The 23,908-nt window shown below is 54.4% G+C and overlaps 1 protein-coding gene across 3 annotated transcripts in view; it reads right to left on the reverse strand.

The window, feature by feature from the left end:
* WT1 (WT1 transcription factor) overlaps window positions 1-18,533 on the reverse strand; it is a 33,624-nt gene extending 15,091 nt beyond the window's left edge. For all 3 annotated transcript variants that reach the window (XM_041461756.1, XM_041461757.1, XM_041461755.1), the window contains exons 1-4: window positions 17,797-18,533; window positions 13,618-13,740; window positions 13,297-13,399; window positions 7,302-7,379 (exon numbers count right to left, since the gene is read on the reverse strand). In XM_041461756.1, coding sequence (XP_041317690.1) covers window positions 7,302-7,379; window positions 13,297-13,399; window positions 13,618-13,740; window positions 17,797-18,187 — 695 coding nt within the window. In that variant the 5' untranslated portion in view covers window positions 18,188-18,533. The remainder of the gene's footprint in view (window positions 1-7,301; window positions 7,380-13,296; window positions 13,400-13,617; window positions 13,741-17,796) is intronic.
* Between the last annotated feature and the right edge of the window lie 5,375 nt (window positions 18,534-23,908).

The raw sequence follows: 23,908 nt of genomic DNA on the forward strand, positions 1-23,908 counted from the left end.
CTTTGCCATAGATATGCACCATGTCCAAATAAATGGGGTCTCCTCTCTGCCCAGAGCCCACAAGTGACCTTTTGCAGCCTAATTCAAGTAACAAATTACCATTTGCTATCACCATTTGATCAGCACAGATTCCCCACCAACATCAAATTTTCCTCTCTAAAGGTAGCAAATCTGTACACATCAAAAATTTTTTTTTCATTAAAAAAAAAAAAATAAAAAGAAAAAAGAGCTGGGGAGAGGGGTGTTGGGTGGTTGTTGGGTAGTGATACCCAAGTTGATCACAAATTCCACAGAGCATTTTGAAGCTGGAATGGAATGGAATGGAATGGAATGGAATGGAATGGAATGGAATGGAATGGAATGGAATGGAATGGAATGGAATGGGTATTATTACATGTAGTACATGTAGTAATAGATAAAGAAGATACCATTAGCTGATTTAAATGGATTAAACTTTGCCATAGATATGCACCATGTCCAAATAAATGGGGTCTCCTCTCTGCCCAGAGCCCACAAGTGGCCTTTTGCAGCCTAATTCAAGTAACAAATTACCATTTGCTATCACCATTTGATCAGCACAGATTCCCCACCAACATCAAATTTTCCTCTCTAAAGGTAGCAAATCTGTACACATCAAAAATTTTTTTTTCATTAAAAAAAAAAAAAATAAAAAGAAAAAAAAGCTGGGGAGAGGGGTGTTGGGTAGTTGTTGGGTGGTGATACCCAAGTTGATCACAAATTCCACAGAGCATTTTGAAGCTGGAATGGAATGGAATGGAATGGAATGGAATGGAATGGGATGGAATGGGATGGAATGGGAACCACCATTGATAAGGAGGAAGTTCTGCAGCAGAAGCTGTTGCTGACCTGCAGCACAGCAGTAAATCAAGGGTAAATGTGAACTTCAGCACTGGTCACCCTGAGTGTAACCTCCCCTTCACGCCTGTCCTAACAACCTTAAACACCAAATAAACAACAGACACAAAGGCTGATAAGAATTCCCAGGACAGAAACTTTGTAAGAAGAAGCAGGAATATGTAATAAAATCTTATACCATAAAACACAGCCCCACTTTCCCTCCAAATTCTCATGGTTTTCATTTTTCTGTGATAACCTCTTTTGTAAGGACCAGCCAGTTCTGAAATAATTCCTCCCAGGAATAAGAGGCAAAACAAAGACCCTGTCTGTGCCCTAGAGAATGGCTCCATGAATGAGAGCCATCCTCCAGGTGATCTCCATCTCAGTTTTTATTGCACAGTTGGGAAGCCTTCCTCAAAAACCAGCCTTTTACACATTTCCTCCCCTTATTTCTAGTTATACCTCACGAAAACTGCACATACAATAATCCATGAAGATTAAAACCTGCTTTCTGAGCCCCCTGACCCATAATACACTAAGTCCTTAACCAGCTCCCTAGGAGAGATGCTTCAATAACCAGGAGCCCTATTTCCCATTTTACATTGGGCACATTTCCATCAGCATTGGCTGGCACTCAGCATGGCCATATGGCTGCTGACAGCAAAATGCATCATGAGAGATTTCTTGGTTAAAACACTGTTTATTCATTATGGAGCGCTGTGGAATAACCTGACCTTTGGGGGGGTAGAAATCAACAGGTGGATATTCCTTCCAGTCAGTGGGAAACTGGAGCACTGAAGGAGGAGCTTTCACAAACTGTCCCTGCACTGCTGCTCTCTTGAAGCTCAGCCTTCACTCTGCATCCTCATGGGGAAATAGAGTTCTTTCCCTTCCAGCCTCTGCAGTCCATGCTTTAGCCATGATTTATGTGTACATCACAGCGGGCACAGTTGGCTTGTTTCGTATGGCTGCGGTTTATATACTACAACAAAGGCAGGGACAGAAGAACAGATACAAATCTAGATCCATTATTAAACTCAAACACCTGCTTCATTGCATGCAAGAGATAATGCAATGCCACATACATGAGGAATACAAGTGGCTGGTGAATTTACACCTGCACTACATTAACTAAATGGAAATCTCCAGAGGGTAGCACAGTCCTTAACTTTCATCTTTTCTAGTCAGGCACTCTGTGTTAAAGTAAGCAAAGAGACAATGCCTTATAAGCTCAGCTGAATTAACCAAAGGAAAAAAAAAAAAAAACCCAGAAAAATCCCCAGTAAGGTCCAGAGTCACACCAAGGAGAGACACTGGACTGATCCCTCCACAGGTCCTAAAAGGACTCAAAACTAAGCAGGACCAGATGCAGCCGAACTGCCCTGCCAGGATCCAACACAAATCTTTCTTTGAGCAAGGACTGAAAGATTTGGCCTCACAGTCCAGCTCTGCCATTATTTGTAAATATACAACTCCCTTTAACTTCAATCAGAACTGCTCAAAGCCAGAAATGGACTGTAAATATTTAGAGTTTGGGTTAGTTGGTGAAAAAAGGACTCAGTGTATTTTGTTCTTTGGATCTAGACAGCCAGAGCTGGAAACACAGCCATAAAATGTAATTCTAGATAACTGGGAAACAAAGGCTGATACTTACAAAGGAAGAGCTCTGTGCCGTGGAGTATTTAGAAGCACTTGCATTTACCATTAGCCCAGCAAATCCTTAACACTCGCAGAGTAGCTCTTTTAAAATGATTAATCTCGGAGTTGTACAGATTGTACAGAGATTAATAAAAATGAAGGGTTTACAGATGAGAATGTGTGATGAAAAACAGAGCAGCTTTAGAGAGTTCTATCAATCTAAGTGGTTATAAAAAAAAACCTCATAAAAGATGGCATTCTAATCTGAATATTTCAAAAAAATAATCAAGCTGCAATTTCTCTCTCACACCATTTTTACTTTGTAAAACTAAAATTGCCTGTCTAATGTATAAAGCAGCTACAACTTAATCTGAAGAGTTAAGCTTTTTATTATTATTTCATAAACCAAAAAAGGGAAGCTTTAGGACACACTGAGGAGAGCTAGAAAATTTCAGATGAAACTTGAATACACATTGATTCATGAGATTCAGACTTGGAAGAATAAAAAAAGCCAGAAAGCAAGATTACATAAAACAGGCACCACATTAAGCTTCAATTTAATTGTGTTTCACTGCAGGAACAGGAATTTTAGGGTTTAGAAACAGAGCCAAAAATGAGGCAAAGTGAGGGTGTGGGCTAGTCCCGTTGATAACAGAACATAAAGGAAGAGAAGTAGAGTTAATTCCCTCTGCTAAAATATTTACCATCCTAGCACCCTGGGAAAAATATGTATGGAGACAGAAAAAGATCCTGATTAGTTATATAGAAGATCCTGTTTCTGCCTGGCTTTTGTCTCATATTATTATGGAGGGTGGAGTATGAAGCTGCATTTTTATCTGCCCTTTCCAAGGCAAAGGAATATTAAAAAATGCAGTTTCACAGATTTGAGCCCTTCTGCCATCCTCAATGGGAGAATCAGCTGCCTAATGAAAGGAAGGCTCTAAATTTTCAGGGGATCTTTGTGTTTCTGACTTCAACAGTCTTTCTTTGGTTTGGGATTTTTTACCATAGACCTGAGTGGAATCAGGATTTCACCAAACCCTTCCCTTCAGAACAAGACCTATGGGAAAGGGTAAATTCCATATTAGAGACTGGAGGTTATTGCCCCATTTCCAGCTCATCTTGATTGCAGAATTAAACCCAAGTCTCACACCTCCAAATTTTACTAATTAATACCACCAAAGCTAAACAGAAAAGCCTTTACAAACCACTCCTAAACAAGAAAGGTTTTCCCTGCCTTGCTTAAGATGTGGTTTTAATAGTGTTCTATAGAGATTATACCTAATATTCCTTACAGTGAGCCTGAGAAATCAGCAATCAATACCAATTTCCATGGAACATGCTGGGCGATTAACATCCAAGCAAAACCAAAAGAGGAAAACCAAAATGTTGTCTGGTTCTATGCCTGACTTCAGATTACTGTTAGAAATATGGATCAAAGCTTTTCACTCAAGCAGCTGAAGAGAAAATTACATTGAGTCTTGCTGTTGGGAATGTAGCTACAATTCTTGCCTTCCATGTTGTATCACTTCCTGCTTGGTATCAGTTATTTCTATGTCACTTTTACACTAACTCATCAAAATATAAAGGAGGGATTTATAGCCCTGAGATCTTCCTCTAGAACTGTTATGGAAGGAAGCAGTGCTTTTCATATTGGACAAATTAAAAAGCAACAAAAAATATGAAGGAGAAACCAATGGCAAAAGTGTCCACTAATGCGGAACATTAATTTTGAGATGTCTGGGATCCACTGACTTTCCTGCAGCAGAATAAATCTGATCCCAGCAGCTCCAAACAAAATACCACAAACGAGGAACAAATCATCAGCAAACAGCCTGAGGAGATAAAATCCAGTCCCACAGTGAGGTTCACAGCCTTAACAATGCAGCTTTCCTTTCAGATTCTAGAAGCTGCCAGTTTGTGAGACAGCTTGCAGACAAGCCAGCCCTCCCTCTGGTCCACCCAGAGTTCAGAAGGTGACAGAGGGATGCCTGGACAAACAAGAAACACAATTAACACACACAAGCTCACAAAGCACTCCTCTTCCCTCACGTGAGTTGTAAGAACTTGAGCTCAATCAGAGCACAATCAATTTGGAATTCAGGACCCAAGTGAAAATCTGAAATGCAGATTCAGGTCACTTGGACTGTATGGTAGCAGTAGTGGGTTGTCTTCTTCTCGAGGGGCAGCTCTTGGCAGAGGGAAGGTCATCTTGGGCTGTCAGGCATCTACTTTTCTAGTAGAAACCCCCAGAACTCATGGCTGCAGCCTTTTCTATCTGCTTCCCTTTTGGCACCACTCTCCCCTTCCCCTGCCAGTCCGTCACAGTGCTGTACTCTGGCAGAAGACAACATCTCAGCTCACTTCTGATATGTCTCTTCACCATCCAGCAATGGCTGGCCAGGATCTCTGTCCCACAGCTTTTACTGCCCACCTCTGCCCTGCTCTCAGGCTGTGCCTTCCATGAACTCGTGTTGCTTACCCCTACTGAAAGCACTCAGGCCAAACTCCACTGGTACATAGAAACTTCTTGCTCTCAGTCCCAACATGCAATATTAAAATATCCACAAATGAAAAAGCATTCAGGAAAAATAGTCTTCCATGGCCTTAAAGCCACAGGCTGAAGCAGGCTCTGAGCAGATAAAATCATTCAGGAGTTCAGACGCCAGCATAAGCTTTATATAACAGTAGAGTTCTCTAACTATTTGCAGAACTTACTGGCAACATTTTCTTCCTTCTTAGAATGTGCAAAATCTCACTGAAGCCAGAAAGAAGTGCTGGGGAGAACTGAAGGCAAGGAGCTAAACAGGACTGTCATCGTTGGACAGAATCTAGAAGCTCCATATTTCAACAGGAAGATTGACTCCAAAATTCTTAAATTACAACTACGAGATTGAGAAAAGCATCTGAAACACTAAACGCCTGGGAATCACTTATGAACAGTTCATATATTTTAAAGATGTAAATCTTGGGAAGAATACCTTATGTTCATGGCAACTGAGATTGGAGGTACTGTGTATTGTAACTCTCAGCCAGAAAAGACAGATAACTATTTTGGCTCATATTACCAGTGATGAGGCTATGTCTAGCACTGATTTTCCACAGATTCTACAATCTTGGCCTATACCAAAACTTTCAGCTTTGTTTTACCATAGATCATTCATCTTGATTCTTTCCCCCTTTTCATGCATCCTAGGTCACATACTTTACACTGCTAACAGTCTGACTCCTGGACAAGTAAGAAGCCATTTATTTTGTTCAGTACTCCTTTAATATTTCTATTGTGACTTTTTTTTTTTTCCACTGAGTTCCCAAAGAATAACCTCTTCCTTGCTTTAATAACTTGGACCTCAGTCAAGGTTGATGTGTTTCTCCATTTTGCAGGATATTTTCTTGAGAAGAGACAAAACAGTGTCTAATATTGCAATGACTGATCTTTAAGGGGTACAGTTTCAAGAGGAAATCAAAAAGACTTATGAAAGAAAAGTAGGAAATAGCCTTTAAAAAGAGGGGGTGGGCAGCAAAGACAGTGAACTGCACACAACTGTAGGATTTTGGGATCTTCTCTGACCAAAAAAAAACCTCTTTGATGGATTTCTTCAGGCTCAGCTCCCTTGTTCACTTCAATACAGATAGTGTACTACACTACTCCCTCTAACCTTCAAACACCATTGGTTTATGAGCTACAAGGAAACCCATAATATTTTTTTCCTTTATCGCAGTACAGCAGTGTACACAAAGTCCATCTTGAACAAGATTTTCACATCTATGGACAACTGCATGAAAGCACAGATCTGTGCAGGCTTTTATCAGCCTCTCCTGCTGTTCCCTTGAGACTGCACACGCTTGGACACTGAGAACATCCCAAGGCTGGCAATACCTGCCTTCAGTGGGAGAGTTCTCAGAGCCAGTAATCTCCCCAGAGCAGTGAATTATCTACTCTGAGCAGAGTGGCTTTCCCTTGGCTAAGATCAAAAAGTGGCTCTGCCGCTCACAGCAGCCACCGCGCTTGCACCGGGGTGAGGATGCGGCAGCGCTCCAGCCCCGGCAGACCCCGCTCCTGCCCCGGGTGCAGCGGGCATCCCCAGCCCCGGCAGACCCCGCTCCTGCCCCGGGTGCAGCGGGCATCCCCAGCCCCGGCAGACCCCGCTCCTGCCCCGGGTGCAGCGGGCATCCCCAGCCCCGGCAGACCCGGGGAGGCAGCGGGCACGGTGGGTGCGGAGGTGCAGGCGGCGGCCCCGGAGCGCTGCCCGCCCTGCCTCGGCCGCCACGCCGGCGGGGCCCCGCGGCGCCTCGGAGCCTTCCTGCCCGGGCGGCCGCAGGAAGCCCGCGGGGGAGGCGGGCCGGAGCCTCTTCCCGGCAGGTGGGAGGGCGACAATGGCCGGGAGGAAGGAAGCCGGGAGGCGGCCGGGCCGGGACACAGGACGTAGGGCCTGGCGAAGGCAGGGAAAGGGAAGAGGGATGGTAGGAAGGGGCGACAGCTCAAAGAGCAGAGCGAGAAGTGGCCGCGGCTGCCCCTGCGGGAGGGGCCCGGGCACCGGGAGTGGGCGCAGCCCAGCCCTGCCCTGCCCCGCCCGGTGCCACCGGGGCCCCGACACACCCAGCGCTGGCACGGCGGGCACGGCCAGCTGGGGCAAGGATCACCAGAAACAAGGCGAGCTACAGCCAGGTGATGAGCCACCCTCAGGACAAGACAGCATTTTTTTTTTTTGTGCAAGTGACCGGATTCAAAAATCCAAGATAAAGTTAGCTCAGTAATGCAGCTTCACTAGAGCAGCAGGTTAGAAGAGAACAAAGCTCCTTACCCTTTCAGTGTGGATCCCAAGTTCATCTGATTCCATGTCATGCATTCAAGCTGTGAGGTCATCTGGTATAAATTGTCACTGTTGTGAAAAGATGCAGGGTTAGGACTAAAATTGCAGCTATCAAATAAAAACCAAAAAATCAGAATGTCAACGATTTCTTTGTTATTTGTTTTAAATATATAACAGAAAGTGAATTTATTTTATATAATCCCTTTTTTCGATGCATTACGAATTTTTAAAAATAAAAGGAAATAAAAGGAAATCTGTGGGTCGAAAAGACACTGAATCTGCAAACCTGACGAGTTGTAAAGAGCTGGAAATAGAAACATAAAGCTTTTTCCTTCCCGAAAAATAATACCCGATATTGATACGTTGAAATGAATGAAACGAATATAAGCAGCGCGGCGGGGTAACGCAAAGGATTATTTGTTTTAAAAAGTCAAATCTGTTAACTGTTTTAACCAGGAGTGTGAGAGACCACGTGGGTAATGGAGTGAAACAGCTATCGTGACTCGTGATGGATGTTGCTACACAGAGGGGCTTGACAAGCAGGAGAAAAATGGAGTGGCTGGGCGATAAGCGGAGCTCACGGCTGGAGCAGGCTCTCTCCCCGCCGCTACACACCGCGGGCAACCCGGCTGCAGCCGCGGCTTCCCCCGCTCCGCTCGGGGCAGCGGGCAGCGCCGGGGGGCGGCAGGCGGCCACGGAGCCCCGGCAGCGCTCTCCCGGCAGGACAGGTCCCCGCGGGGCCGAGGAGGTGCCGCGGCCCGGGCAGGCTCCCCCGGGCCGGGCTCTCCCCGCAGCGCAGCTCCCGGCGAGCGGGGGGCGCGGGGCGAGCCCCCGGCCCCTCCGGCGGGCGGTGTGATGGATGCCGGGCACCGCAGCTCACAATGAACGCAAGTCTCCTCGCTGATTAATTACACCTAAATTCGCTGGATTTACCCGGTGAATTTATATCATTTTGTTATTAGGAGACGGCATTTTTTCCTTTTTTTTTTTTTTTTTCGTTTTTTGTGGATTTTTTTTTTTTTTCCACTTCGTGACAGGTAGAAGCGACCTTAAAAAGCCAGAATCCAGTGGGAAGCTTTTGCATATAAAAACATATTAAGTGACTTCAATCTCAAAGTATGCGTAATATCATTTGTCAGTATCACTGGACGCTATTATTCATTAGTGTGTCTGAAGTGCTATTATGCTACTACAATGTCCTGCATATCAGCTCAGGAATTGTTAAACTCTCCTGCAGTTTCCCCATTTGCAATAGCAGTCCGTGCTGGTCTGTGCCAACTACGTTTTGCAATTCCATGAATTCTTCCTGTAATGCTGCTGTAATTAATTCCTCCAGGACTCTGATTTTTATTAGAAGTGCCCGCCCGATGCATTTACAGCAGGAGATTTCCCTTTAACTTTCTTTCGCTTGACAGTTCATTTATAAGAGCCTCCCCCACAATATCCACTTTTTTTCCCCCCCTCCTTTGCTTTTTCATAAAGCAATACACTTATTCATCTTGTCACAGCTCGCAGCCACTGTATTCCGTGCCGCCCTTGGGTGACGGGGTCCGAGACGAGGCGCCCCGGGAGCCGCGCGGTGCCCGCGCCCCGCCGCCGCCGCTCTCCCGGTGCCCGCCCGGCCCAACGCGCTCCCCGCGCCCCGCTCCCGGCTCTGCAGCGCCGGCCGCGGCTCCCCGGAGGAGCCCGGGCTGGCTTCAGCCTCCGAAGGGAGCCCGGAGCGGCTGCGGGCAGGCTGGGCGTCGTGGGATGCGCCGGGAGAAGAGCTCCGCTATCTGCGCTAAACCCCGCTCTGTCTGCCCCGTTCGGTGTCTCCTGAGCGGGGAGAGACCCTCAGCCCTCGTCCCCCCTGGTCCTCCCACTGCGGCGGGCTGAGTGCGGGGGGAGCAGGTGCCCGGCTCGGCCCGGAGCCCACGCCAGCCCGGGCGGCGCCGGAGCCGCGCTCCGGACTCTCGGCACGGCCCGGGTGAGGCGCACCCGGGCACCGCGGTGTCCACGGAGCGGCACCCGCACCCCCGCCCACGGGCTGCGGGGGGGTCTGAGCCACCTCTGCTGCCGGCAGCGGCCAAGGGGAGGCATTTCTATGCTGAGCCACGGAGCTGCGAGGTTCTCATCCCGAATAAACTGGAATTGCCGGAGCTTTGGCTAAATCGGCCCTGGGCGGGAGGCAGGTGGGCACCGCCGGGCTTCGTGCCCCTAAGCCCGGAGAGAAGAACGGCCCGTCCGGTCGCTGCTTGCCCGGGGGCCGTCGGGCAGTGGCTCGGATTAAACATCTCAGATCTGACATGTGACAGCCCTAACGCCATTTACGCCTCGCCATAGTTTATTATTGACGGTACCGTGAGATGATCTCATGGAACCAAGAGAGCTCCGCTCAAAATCTCAGCTTTGGATGGGGTTTGAATGAGGAGGAGGAAAGCGAGGTCTCCAGGGATTTGCCTGCGCTGATTCCAATCTGAATCCTTGGCCCTTCGAGCGGCCACAAAGAAGACACTAAAAATAACTTATTTTCATTACAAAGATGCTTTTAAAGAGAAACGAGAGGAAGGGGGGGAAACATTTCTACAACGGGGATTAATGTAAGTTGGAGTGGAATAAAAGGAAGTCAACGCTGAGCAAAAAGGGAACTTAAAAGGAAACCAGTAGTAGATCATATAGAGTTTGTTTTGGCCTGCACTGCAGTATTACCGAGTTCTTGACCTCTGCACAGAAAGAGCTATAATCTGAACCGAGACTCCTCCACTTTTAAAGTCTTTGCAAGTGTGACTCACAGTAAATTTTCAACATCGAGCATGTTTACTACACTAAACAGCGCGAGGTAGAAAAGTTCACATCACCATTTTAATGGACCCACAAACCCACGCTTGCGATCTGCGCGGGTTTGTCACCCGTGTCCGGCTACCAGCCACAGCCCCTCGCGGGGCTCCTTGGCAGCGCAGCGGGCCGGGCCATAAACAGAGAGCAAGTAGTGGCCGGGGCGAGAGATTCTAGAGACCGTTTTGCTTCCAGCCTAAGAATTACGATCGTTCAACCATTTCTTTCTTCCCGACTTTGCCGCGGTACGGGAGAGAGGGCGAGGCGCTTGCGCCCCGAGTGTCTCCGCACCGCAGACGGGCTGGACCCTCCTGCCCACGCCCGCCTGCGACCCTGCCCTGCTTCCCGCGGGTCGGGCTGGGGCCGCGCTCCGCGGAGAGCGGGGAGCCGGAAGGGTCGCTCGCACCCAGCTGGAGGGATGGCGATGAGGGGGAAGCGACAGAATCAGGTGGAGGTGACTCCCTCTGCATCCTCCCCCTCTGCTCTCTCCCTTCACCTCCGCCCGCCGAAGCATCACCACTCGGGTCCTTCTGGACGCGGCGGATCCAAAATTGGGATGGCCGTCCGTGCGAGGCGCTGCAAGGAGGAGCGGACCCGCAGCCCTGGCTGGGGTGAGTGGTCGAGTGACCGCAAACCAGCGCTGCTCGGGTGTACCGGGAGACGCAGAGAGGAGGCGGTGCAGGGAAACACCGGCCGCCGCATCCCGCCGGGGGCAGAGGCAACACACCCTCCCGTTCCCCACCTCGTCTTCTCCGCTACATCCCCCCTCTCAGCTGCTGAAGGCGAACGGGAGCGCCTGTTGTCCCCAGGCAGTGTGGGGACCGACGAACCCCCCATTCCGGGGCTGAGCACCATCCCCCGGGCGCTCTCGGGCGTGGGCATGGGCGCCAGCCCCGGAGCTCGGATGCGGCGACCGAGCAATCGCTTGATAAAAGCAGAGCTGTCGAACTTGACCTGAACTGCGAAAAGCGAAAGAAATCTTCAAGAAGGAGGTGCGGAATAAATACGGTCTTGAAAAAAACTAAAAATATCACGATTCTGCCAAATCAAGATAAAAGGTTAAGGGCAGTGCGGTCGTTTTCAGGGCGTTGGCGAGGTGGGAAAGGAGTCCCGCCCGTTTCTGTACCGCAACGGCTCGTCCGCTTTCCTGGCCACATTTTCCAGGCGGTTTTGAACGTGTTCAATAAGGGACAAGGAGAGGCCGCGCCGAGCTCAGCCACCTGTGCGGGCCTCGCTGCGGGAGCAGGATTGTACAGCTGGGGCTGCCCTCGACGTGGAGCAAGCGCTGCTGCCTCGCTTACACCCCCACACATCAGTATTGGCTCCTGAGAGGTTTAAAGGCTTAAATCCTTATCTTACTGGAGTAAGCAGTAAACCTCCCAGCGAGCAGGGCAGGATCAAGGCTGAGGTCGGGAGGAAATGTGTCCCCGCGGCGCAGCGCTGCCCACCCGCGCCGGGCGCGGGTCCCCAAGCGCAGGGCGGGAGGTGGCCGCGTTGGGGAGGAGACCTCTGTGCTCTGCCCTGCCGCCGCGGAGGCACATGGAACAGAGAGCTCTCGACGCTATCAGCGTTCTCCTATCGGATTCACACCTGCAGGCGCTGCCGCTTCCAGGAGCGGGGCGAGGCGAGCCCCGGGGCCCGCGGGGACTGGGGAAGGCGGCGGCTGCCCGCGGCCGCTCGGAGCTGCCCTCCCCAAGCCTCCTCCAAACCATATTTATAGATTTCCCTGCGCGGCGAGCAATCTCTGTCACTTCAGCGCAGGAGTTCGCCCCGCCAATTATTCTGCAAGCTAATCTCTCTGGATAGGCTTCTTTCCTTCCTTCATTACCTCATTCCCTCCTTCCCTTGACGTCAACTCACGTTCATTAGAGAAGTGACTTCTGGAAGTGACAGAATTTTGTTGTCTCACGTCCAGTGTCGATTAATCTGAGATGATATAACTGGCCTACAAGAGGAGCCGCTCGCGGCTTCCTTCGCAGAGGCGCATTGTTTTGTGTGCGAGAGTTACTTAGCAACTCCAAGATACGGGACTGGCTCCAAGTTCACAAAAAGTTGAGGAATAAATTTTGGGGAACTTCTTTCACTCACTAAACACGTTGTAAAACTCCAAGGCCCAGCCCCCATGTCGAGCCGAAAAAATAAAAACCAACCGGGAAGCCGCGCTTGCCACGGGCCCGTCTGTTGGCAGAGAGATCCCGTTGCTTGCAGCACAGTTCCAGACGCACCTTTCTCGCAGCAAGGAAATCCGATAGGTTTATTGCCCCGATTTCAATAAATAACCTCCCTGCGGGCCAGCTCCCATCACTCCTGGGAGCCATCGGAATGGCCCTTGGCCTGCAAGACGGAGCCCTCGGACGGAGCTGAGTTTTAATTGCCTGCACCACGCTCTGCCCGTGGCTGCTGCTCACCAGCCAGCATTCCCACACCTTCCCAACCTCGGGCAAGAGCTCCAGGGCTGCGGGGACTCCTAGAGCCAGGGCCGGAGAGGAGGCGTGGGGCTCAGCCGGGCTGCCCCAAGCGCTTCCCCCGCTGCGGTTAAGGGCAAACCCCAAATTCATTGCACCGGCGGGCTACGGGACAGGCCCAAGGAGTGCGGGGAGCCCGGCTCCCGTTTCCCAGAGGCGGCCGGCACCTGCTGCGGGAGCGCGGCCCCGCCGGGATGCTCTGCCGGAGCCGAGCGGCGCCGCCGCCCCCGGCTCGGGCGGGCGAGCCGGCCGGGAAACCTCCGAGACACAGCGGGGCCCGCGACGGAAGGCGCGGCAGCTTTTTTTCGTTTTGTGGGGGTTTAGGGATGTAGTTTTGTTTGGGGGCTTTTGTTGGTTTCTCTTTTTTTTGTTGGCTTTTTGCTTGTTTATTTGTTTGAGGGTTTGGGGCTGTTTTGCCTTGGTACGGTTTGTTTTTACGTGTGAATCTTCATTTTTTGGGTTTGGTTTTTGGTGGGTTTCTTTGTTCGGTTAGTTGGGTTTGGGTTTGTTTTTTGTTTTTTGTTTTTTGTTGTTTTTTTTGTTGATGTTTTCTTTGGGGTTTTTGGGGTTCTTTTTGAGAAGGGAAAGAATAAATCTGTTTCCTTGCATAAAGGAAAAGCTGTTCGAACGGCATGCGGGGGAGAGAGCAACCCAGACACAACCCGCGCACACGGAGGGCAGGCAAAGCTCCCTGCCGGCCGAGGTACCTGTTGTAGGGCGTCCGGAGGAGCAGCGCCTGGCTGCCCGTGCAGCTGTCGGTCGGCGTGTGACAGCCGTACACCGGGGGAGGCACCGAGTACTGCTGGTCCCCTGCGGAGAGAGCAGCACAGAGTTAACCCTTGGGGCGAGCGGCCACCCCTCCGCTTGCCCTGCGCTGAACGGGGGGTCTCCAGGGCCCCGTCCTCCAGCATTAGGCAGCTCCAGGTTTTTTTTTCCAGGCCTGCGGGGGCTTGGGCGGGTCCCTGCGGGTCGCCAGCCACCCGACAGAGCCCTCCGGAGCGGCCCCCGAGCTCGGAGGCAGAAATTACCTAGGGAGGGCTGCTGGCTGATGGGGTCCTCATGTTTGAAGGAGTGGTTGGTGAACTGAGCGGCGGGGTGGGACGGCGTGTGGCCGTAGCTGGGGGTCCCGTCAAAGGCCACGGTGCTGTAACCTGGCGGAGAGAGCACAGCGGGGTTAGCGGGAGCCTCCGCCGGCGAGCCCACAGGGACCCACGGCGGGCTCCGAACGCCTGGGGCAGCTCGCCGATCCTCCCGGGGGGCAGCTGCCCACGCTGGGGACAAGGACAGGGCCAGGCTCCCTGAGCCCCTCCGTCCCCTCTGCCGCCGCCCCTGGGCACTCGCACGTCTCTCTCCGCGGGGAGAGCGGTGCCGAGCCCGCGCCCAGGCGCGGAAAGTCGGAAATCTCGTTCGTGTTTAAAGAGAACAGATCGGCTTCGGTAATAAAAAGGATGTTTTCATTAATTGTTGCTCATATTAAAAGTGGAAGATTCCCATCTGCTCAGTGTACACATCTGGCGCTTCCAATTTAGAAGTTACCCTTTAATCTTGCGCTCTTTTTATTTTGTTAAGAGCGGCTTTCTGAAGAGTCTGCAATAAAGAGGCGGAATATTACGTGCAAAAATAAAACTCCTCCTTTCAGCGAAAACTGCTCTCCAAAATAATAAACAGCCTATTTTGTTTCCTACACCGAGCAGATTCAGATGGAAAGAGACCACCTCTGCTGACCCCGGCCGGCACAGAATCGTAAATCAGGTGCTTGGACACCAACTTTCATTAATGACTTGGAGCTGGCTAAACAACTTCAGCTAAAAAAGTAATTACAAAGTAATATTATCTCAGAGGCTTCTCGGCTCATCAGCATTTACTCCGAGAACCAAGCTCCTCCGAGAGTCACTCTCAAAAAAAAAAAAAAAAAAAAAAAAAAAAAAAAAAAAAAAAAAAAAAAAAAAAAAACAAAAAAAAAAAAAAAACCCCACAAAAAAAAAAAACAACCCACCACCAAAAACAGAACAAAAAGTCCAACGCGGGCAGGGGAAAGAAACCGAAGGGACTATGAGCGCTTTCTCCCTCACACTCCTCTCCCTTAGCCCCCATATTCCAGCACGGGCATCCCTCATGGAGCCGTCTGGATGGGGCGTGTGACTGGAGAAGGATTTTGTCAGTCGAGAGGGAGCACTCGGGGCTGTTTTCGGGCGCCTGTCTCAGCTCCCTTTCGGTGCCGGATGCTCGGCGCTGGGCAGGTCTCTGCTTCACCAACGACACGTAACCACAGCGGGTTTCAGAGAGAATAAAATGGAGAGGCAGCAAAGGGATTCGAGTGTTGCTTCTCTGTTTTATTCTCTCTGCTGACAGGCTGGGTCCAGAGACATTACAGGACTTTATTAACCTGCGCGGCGGAGCGGGAGAAACTGAGGGAGCCAGAGGAGGAATGAAAATATCCCAGAAGACTTTAAAACCTCCGCCTTCGCGGCGATTTTAAGTCGGCCCTGAGACTGCGGGGCTGGCATGGGAGTGGGACTGGCCAAGTGTCCCTCACATCCCCCTGACCCCAGGCGCAGAGCTCCTCTCGCCGGGGCGCGGGCAGCGTTGACAGGCCGGTACCTAACGGGCTCCCATCCCACAGCTGTTTCTCGCTCCTTATCTCCTCCCTCAGCCCTCAGGGTAGAGGCTCAACCTTCAACTCCCTTTTCCCCGTTTCCCTCTGTCTCCTTTTTAGCTTTCAGAAAACACTGACACTTTCTACGTTACTTTTGGCCCGCCACAGAGTTTCGGTGACCTTCAAAACTCAGCTCGGAGCAGGACGAGGTTTTGGCCGCATTTTCCGGTGTTGCCTGACCCAAAGCTTCAGGAATGTGATAAGAAAGTTGAGTTCTGAACCGAGCTGCCGATAGTGAGGTCTCTTTAATTAGGGCGTTATCAGAACTAGGCCTGATTAAAATGTGCTGAAAATAATTGAAAGTTGTACATCTGGTGGAGAACGGGGCCCGCTGGAGGCATCCAGTTGTTGGAGGAGCCCAGCTGGATGAAAGAGGCAGGCAAACGAGAAGAGGGAAATTGGGCAGAGGTTTCAAAGCCTTAGCTTCCTACCCCCCACCCCATTCCATCCCAGACTTGGCAGAAATGTCATCACAGAGCCAAGGTAGCATCTTTCCCACGGTCGGAGAAACCTCTAAAAAAAAAGGAGTTTAACCTTGAGGAGAGCCAAAGCAAGAACATTATATCCATTAAAAAAAAAAAAAAAAAAAAAAAAAAAAACACGAAAACACTGCCGAATTTCTCCGAGCACGGGAGGGAGCCGGGACACGGCCCCTGCTCTCCGCCACGGGGCCGTCCCCGGGCCCCTACCGGCCCGGGATGCTCGGGGCTGTGCGGAGGGCTCCGAGCGCCGGCCCCGGCTCCCGGCCCGCACAGGTGCGGGTGTGCGCGGTGCCGCAGGCGGAGCACGGCCCGCGGGGCGCCGGGCACGAGGAGAGTCCAGCGTGGGCTCCGTGTTTTGGGGCGTTAAAAGCTGCGTTTCTCCCCGGGTGGGTAAACCCGGACGTCAGGATGGAGCGGGTTCGCAGTTATTTTGTCCCTCGCTAACTCCCTCGTCCTTCTCTCCGCTTTCTCGTCGTTATTTCCGCCCAACGATTATGAATCCCTTCCGATGTCCAAAATCTTTTCAGGTATCTTTCTAAAGTCCCTGACAGAGTCCCTGTCCCGGTGGGCTCCGGGCCACTCCCCTCGCGTCCCGCAGCTGGAGCTGGGACCCCGCGGGGCACGCAGCGGCTCCGGGGCCTCGGCAGGGCCGAGCCTCTCCCCAGCTCCAGGGATGCTGCCCATTTTCCCAGCCGGGATCTGCAGCACGGCCCAGGAGCCCCGCTCTGCAGTTTCCTACGTCGGAGCCCAGCGCCGGGCGAACCCTGGGGCAGGGCCCGGGGATCGAAGGCAGCAGCGCGGTGGCACCGGGACCGCGACCCGGCACTGCCCGGGGGAGCTCCGGGGGAGCTGAACAACCCCTGCCCCTCGCTGCAAACATCGCCCGGGCCTCGGGACACACCTCGGCGGCCAGCACCGAGCGCGTCCGCCGGCCTCGGCCTCAGCTCTGCCCTCGCCCTGCCGCCCGAACCGCCCGGGCCCTCCCGGGACCGTCTGTCCCAGCCCCTCTGGGGGTACGCGATTGCCCCCGCGGGGCACAGCAATCCCGAGCTGCGGGCTGGGTGCGGGGAACGCCATCCTAAAAGCAGAGACCCGGCACTCATCCCGCTCCGGCAGGGCCGCGCACGCTCCGCCGATCCCGGTGCCCCGAGCCGCGGCGCCCGGGCTGCCCGGCTCCCCTCGGTCCAATTCCCCCGGGCAGTCGGGGCGAACCCCGGCACACCGCCACTCACTCCGGGGCCAGCTGAAGGAGGTGGAACGAGACCCCAAAGGTCTCATGCAAGCTCTTCGCACGCTGGCCCCTTTTCCTTTCTTCCTCGCGTTCGCACACGCAAATGTTTATACTGCAGGCACTGGAAGAAAAAGGATGAGTGCTGACCCCGGTGCCACAGGCGGATGACCCATTGCCCGGCCGTTCAACCCTCGGCAGCCGCTCAGGGCGGTGCAAACACCGGGGACCGCGGGGAGTTACGGCGCAGCCGGTCCCGGCCACGGAGATGCGGACGAGAAAGGACGAGTCACCCCCGCTTGTGCATTCCAGCCCGGGAATACTCAGCCCTCCCGAGGCTAATTCGACAAGGGTCTGGAAAACACTAGTGTGCGGACAACGCTTTTCGGATTCAGGAGGAAGTTTGGAGGCTTACCCCCGCCAACACCCCATCACCCCCGAGATATGCAGAGGGAATTGTCTCGGGCCACGGGCCCCAGCTCCATTCCAGGATTTGTGCCGTCTCCGGCCCGAACAAACCTTTGCGAAGGCGAGAGGCTGCTCCAACCCGGGGAGGGGGCCGGGGGCTCCAGCCCGCCTGGCAGAGCCGCCCGCTGCATCCGCTGCCCCGCAGGAGGGGTGGGGGCCGAGCAACTCGTGGCTCCTAAAGCTCCCGGGAGCGACGTGGCTGCCGCACAGGGAGGGAAGGGAGGCACGGCAGGGCTGCCTCGCCTAACCCGGCTCGGCTGCCGCGGAGAAAGACCGGGCTTGGTGTTTACATCAGGCGCGGCCCTGCGGGGCTGAGCGGGCGCCTCCGGGGGCCGCCCCCCGAGCCCGGGGCGCCCGGCAGCGCGGCCCTTACCCTGGTTGCGGATGGCTTGCTGGCTCTCCAAGCAGTTGGGCAGGTAGGGCCCGTTGGGGAACATCCGAGCCTGGCCCGAGGGCGGCTGGCTGGGCGGCGGGGCGCCGAAGGGCCCGTAGCGGCAAGCCCCGGCCGTGCCCGTGAACTGGCCGGAGAAGTGGACGGTGAAGGCGCTCAGGTACTGCTCCTCGTGCGGGTCCGATCCGTTCCAACTCGGCTCCTGCTTGATGAAGGAGTGCGGCCCCAGCGAGCCGTAGGAGGCCCCCGGGGGAAAGTCCAGGACGGGCGCCCACTGCGCCGCGCTGCTCACCGGCATGGCGCAGTTGCTGTTGCCCGGCAGGGAGGGCACGGAGGGCAGCAGCGCGTTGAGGTCTCGGACGTCGGAGCCCATCTGCTCGCAGACCTTCTGCCTGCCTCCGGGCAGCCAGTCTCCCCCCGGGCCGCACTTGTTCCAAGGCACCTGGCCCCTGCCCGCCAAGCCGGAGGCCGGCTCCGGCTGCAGGCACCAGGCCGGCGAGCTCAGCCCTTTGGGGGAAGTTTGCTCCGCGACGCAGCTCCCCGGGTCCAGCCCTGCGGGAGCCGGCAGCAGCGACAGGGAAAGGTTGTTCTCCAGGATCGCCTCCGGGCTTGCACCCGCTCGCAGCGCAGGGCGGGGTGCGGGGTGCCTGTATCTGTGTGTCCGCGCGTGTGTCTGTCTGTCTGTACGAACGTCCGCCTGTCCGAGCTAGGGGGGCACGGCCGCCGCGCACGCCTCACCTCGGATGCCTGCTCACCCTCAACTTTGCAAAGCTCAAATAGAGGCGCTTGCAGGGGAGGAGGAGTCAGCCACGCCGATCCTCCATTCACACAACCTCCGCCGAGGGGCTGCCCACAGCCCGCTCCGCTGAACCCAGCCGGACCAGACGCGCGGGGGGAGGGGAGACACAGGAGAGCCGGGGATGGAGGGGGAGAGGTGACTGTGGGAGAATATAGCTCCCCTACACATCACTCCCACCCTTCTTCTGGTGCAAGCGCCACTAAATCTCACCCTAACGTTCCTCCGCTTTAGGAGAGACTTGCGGCACTGTTAGAGGGATCCAGGTGGCCAGTAAGTACGTGCTGGCTGACTTCCCCCGCCAGCTCCCTGCATGTCCGTGGGGATTCCCGAGGGCGGCGAGGTCGCAGGCCCCGGGGACCGCGCGGGGAAGCCTCCGCCCTTGCAGGAACCGGGGGAAGTGACACGACCCGGGCCGGGCGGACCCCGTTCCTCAGAGGGAAAAGTGTCTTTCCAGGTGCCTCTCCCGCTACGGGAGGAACCTGCGGGGTGCGAGCCGCCTGCCCGGGCCCCCCGCACCCCGGGCGCTCCCTGTCCCCGGGCTGGCCGGGCCGGGGTACCGAGGGCTCCGCCGGCCAGGGAAAGGGTGGGTGCCCTTTGCAGGGGCCCCGGGGCCGGCGTGTGGCCGGCCCTAGCCCTGTCCCTCGAACCTGCCTGTGGGCGAGGGGAAGGAAGCAGCTGGGCGGGCGGGGGAGGACAGCGGCGCTGTGAGTAACCTGCTTTTGAGAGATTCACCTGGCACTGCTCCCGGGAAGGCCCGGAGCCTCTCTTTCCTCTCCAGCCTCCTGGACAGCGGCTCCTCAGCGTCCATCCCGGGGGCGGCGGCCGGAGGGCCCCCGAGGGCACCCGACACGTTATCCCCGGACGGTCCTTCCTGGCAGGACACACGGCAGGGTTCGGTCGGCCCCGGCAGCGAGGGGTGCCGTGACTGTGGCGGTGCGGGAGCCCCCCAGGACCGAGCGCCCAGGCAGGGAGGCGGCGGTGCCTGCCGCGGGCAGGACGCGCTCCGTCCAAGGGCGAGGAGGGGAATCGTGCCGCCCTCCTGCAGAACCACCGCTGAACAATCACCCGGGGCTGCGGGCCGCTGCCGCCTCTGGCTTCTCGCGGAGAACGCGGGGTGGTGGCACCGGCCCCGCCGCCCTGTCCCTTGCGCCTTGTCACCGGCCGCTGTCACCCCCGCGGCGTCCAGCCCGCACCCTCGCCCTCCTGTGCAGCGACAGCAGCGACAGAGGCGCCGTGAAGGCTCACCTGCCGCAGGACACGCCGAGCCCCTTGTCTTCCCGGGGACGGTGTACACCTCGGGATTTCCTATCCCTCGCGGCATCAAAGGTCACCGCAAGCACCGTCAACGTTGAAGAGATGTTTTAAGATTCAAAGGGTAAATGCTACAACAAAAGAAATTAAAATAGGTCGTTATTGGAGCGGCCAAGTATAATTTCATTTTCTCTTAAAACTAATTAGTCGTAACGGTCTGTTTTTGTTATTAGCAAAATTATTTTTTCACAAACTATTTCAGATAATTCCCTTTAAAAATCTCTCTTTTGGCGCATGCATCCATTTATTACAAAAATCCACGTGTAACGTAAGCGCGAAAGATTTGTTCATTATTTTTGCTGATATTAAATATCCTCTTAAGTTTACAGGACGTGCCACCTCAGAGCCCACGGCAAACTAAGGCACCCTGGACGGCACTTGTGAATGCAGCCCGTGCGGGGAAATCGCGCTGACCTTGCTGCCCGCGGGCTCCCGCTCTGGCCGCACCGGGGCTCCCGCACACCGCGGTCACCCCCTCCCCGGGACCCGCGGGGAGCTGCGGGACCGGGACAGAGGCTGCTGCTGGCTTTGCTCGTTTATGTGACGGACAGACACACGAGGTTTGGTTGAACTTGGTACCTTAAAGGTCTTTCACAACCTAAACGATTTTATGATTGATTTTGTGATTTCCGGCTCTGCGATGGACACCGTACATATAGGAATGGAAACCTTTGGCCAGGCTAAGCGGCGTATTTAATTTCCCATGAAAACTAGAGCTCTCTAAGAGCAAACAGAAAATGCGTTTCCCTTAGAGGGCTGTTTTTTAGAGCTAACACGGGAATTTTCTCTTTTCTTGAAATAACCTAGCTTGATGAATCATCTTGAAAGGGGGAAAAAAATGTTTTCTTGATCGCTTAGCTCTGCATTACACCACCTGGGAGGAAGAACTGCCAAAGTCCTTCCAAACCTTCTCCCCTCGCACTTTCCAGCAGTGAAACAAGACGACCCCTTGGCCATTAGCGCATCCTTCCTCCCCGCGGCTGCTGGCGAGGCTGGGTGGACTCCGGAGCTGCCAGCTCAGCTCAGCTCAGCTCGGCTCAGCTCAGCCCAGCCCTGTGCTGCCCCGAGCGCCGGCACCTGCGCCCTCCCGGGCCGCCTGAGCCGTGCGGGGCACGGAGCGCGCCCGCCGCCAACGCGCCCGGGGGCGTCCCGGGGCAGGACAGCCCGGATCCCTCTGTCGCGGGATGGGCTGAGGACTTTTGGGAAACGGCCAGCGCCACTTTCCCCAGCTGTTCCCATCTAGCCAGCGCCAGGGAGAGACAGAAATGTCCCGCCACGCTGCAATCCTCCAGCACAGGCCGGGAGCGCTGGCAGCCGCTCCCCCCGGGGTCGCACGGCACGCCGAGAGGAGCTGCTCCCTCTCTGCAGGAGGCATTTGCCCGCCTCTTCCCCAGAGATCCCGACCCCGATTCCAGACAAACTCCGGCTTAAATCACTCCAGGTCTCGCACAGCGGGCGCCCGCGTCCGGGTTTGGGTGCCCAGTTGAAAGCGATGGCCGAGGAGATGGCAGCTCAGGGCCAGCATCTCCTTTGTCCATTTCCAGAGCCAGGCGGTCCGGAACGTTTTGCCCTGTCCCCTCCAAACACCACCTGATCCAAAACTCTGGCAGGCTTCATTGCCCGCTGTTCTACAGCTACGGTAATTCCTGATAACGCTCAGTCGTCGATTGTGCTCGAAGGCATACTCTGCAAGGCTAAACAATAGCTGGAGGAGGATTATTCTAGTGAGTTCCACTCGATCCCGAGAAAAACGGGCTCGGGAACCTGCTTTAACCTGAGCACCGCTGCCGCACCTCCCCAGCCAGCGTTTTCCCTCTGCCGTGCTAACCAATTAAAGGATCGGTAATTCTTACTAAACTCCTAAACGACCCCCCGCGGTTCGGAGATGGGCGAGACTGGCTGAAACAGAGCTCAATCCCCAGCCCTTCCCCTCCTGCTCACACCGCTCACAGCACGCAGGAGGATCTGTCTCCTTTCACTCAGGCAGCTGATCAGAGTTTGATCATTTAAGCGCCAAGAGCAGCAGAAACAAAGCTGCGAGTCATCCGCAGGAGCGCAGAGGGCACAGGGGCAGGAACTCATCACGGCGGGCCCGATCTCTCATTTCTCGCCGCCGAGAGCTGCGAGCACCACGGCAGCCGGCAAGGCGGGACCAGCCTTCCCCGTGCGGGCTGACGTGGGCACTGGAACGCTTTCGGGCTGCCCAGAGGACATTTTGTTTATCCCCTGAGGGTAAAAGAGGGGTTTTTTTTGAGAAGCAAAGATGCGCAACCTCTCCCCGAAGCTGCGGTCCCCCCGCGGCGGGGACCCCTCCGGTGGGTGCGGGGATGGCGAGCATCCCCCGCGGGGTGCTGGACATCTCCCGCGGCCCCGGCTGTTCCCCCGCTCCGCCGGGGCAGCCTCCCCAGCGCCGAGCAGCGGCGGGGCTCGGGCCATTATTGTACCGTAAATCTTGGAAACGCTGGAACTAATTACGGAGAGGATATGTCTCAATTTGTTCCGCATTAGTGCCGCGCCGGGACGCAGGCACCGAGCACGGGAAATTGATGGGCCCGGCCCGGCCCGGCCCCGCCGGGACAGCGGCCCTGACCCCGCGTTCAACCCGGGCCGGGCCCCGCTCCGCCTCTCCCGCACCTGCGGGGCCCGGGCCGGGCCGGGCGGTGCCCGCTGCCGCGCCGAGCCTGCGGCCAGCAGCGAGGCACCGCGCGGGCTCCGGGAAATTTATTAGCGTGCGGCTAGGACGAGGTCGGTATAAATCACCGAGCTGTATGGGGCCATAAAGCATCCCTGAGCGTCCCGCCCTCGCCGGGGTTCTGGTGAATAGGAGTTCATGGAAAGCTGGGTATCGGTAATATCTTTCAGATCTGGAATATGTGACGTTTTTAAAGTCTTAGATATACAATGGGATATAGTTATGGAGCAGCTAAAACTATTACACAGAATTTTTATAGGTATTTTGTACTTACATACAATAGAAATTTTGGGGGGAAATGCTCTTAGGTAATATGCTCTAACCTCAATAGGTTCTTGGCATTACCGCTAATGGCTCTGAAAGTAATAGAATTATTATTTCCGCAGGAGAAAATAAAAATATTTTAAAATGCAGTGTATTATAAATGGGTGTCTGGTAACTGAGACTTAAGGAATTAATTACTCCCAGGTTGTAGCATGCAGATCCCACTGTAAAGGCACACTGAACTCGAAATGTAATAATAAATAAACACATCAGTAACAATACCTGGCATGAACACCAATCCAAAGAATTCTTTGAGCCACCTGGGACACCATCTTTGAATATGGACATGGAAATGCAAACCAAACACTTACACATTCAAAAGAATTAGGCTCCAGGTGCACTGGACAAACACTGCAGTGTCCTCGGTACCTCACAGGTAAGGAAAGGCACCCTCAGCCTCAGGGCTCACTAATTGTAGGGTACTACAGGACAGGGACAGAAGATGAATTGTCCTCCACCAGTTTCTTCACAGACTGGCCGTGAACACGTTAACCTAAACGCTAACCATCCATGCCTTTTAGCTATCAACTTAATTCTTTAACAAACACACTTTAACAACGCAAAGCAGAGCCCAAATCTCCCTTTGTTCTGGCAAAGCCCCTTTGCAGCCCTGTGAGAAGATACCTCCTTCATCAGTTGTCCTCAGTGGGAAACAAGAGGGCTCCAGCAGCTGGTCCCTCTTAGCTGAGGGTCTAAACCCCTTTTCACTGGGTTTTGTTCACTGTACACACCTCAGAGGAATTCACCCATGCCAGCCCCTGACTGAAAGCGCTGTAGGGCAAGTGTTCCCACTGAAACCAGTGCCAAGGATGGCACTGCTCAGCCCAGCAGGACTTGTACCACGCAGTGGGGAAGGCCGAGCACGTCCCCTGCCTGAGGATGCTTGGTGAGCGTGGAAGACGAGCAGTGGGGACAATGTGCCTAATGCCTAAAGCACAAGAGAACCAAAAGCCCCTGGGTTCTGTCCA

Source organism: Pyrgilauda ruficollis, unplaced genomic scaffold, assembly GCF_017590135.1.
Source record: "Pyrgilauda ruficollis isolate IOZ18807 unplaced genomic scaffold, ASM1759013v1 scaffold153, whole genome shotgun sequence".
Classification (NCBI taxonomy): Eukaryota; Metazoa; Chordata; class Aves; order Passeriformes; family Passeridae; genus Pyrgilauda; species Pyrgilauda ruficollis.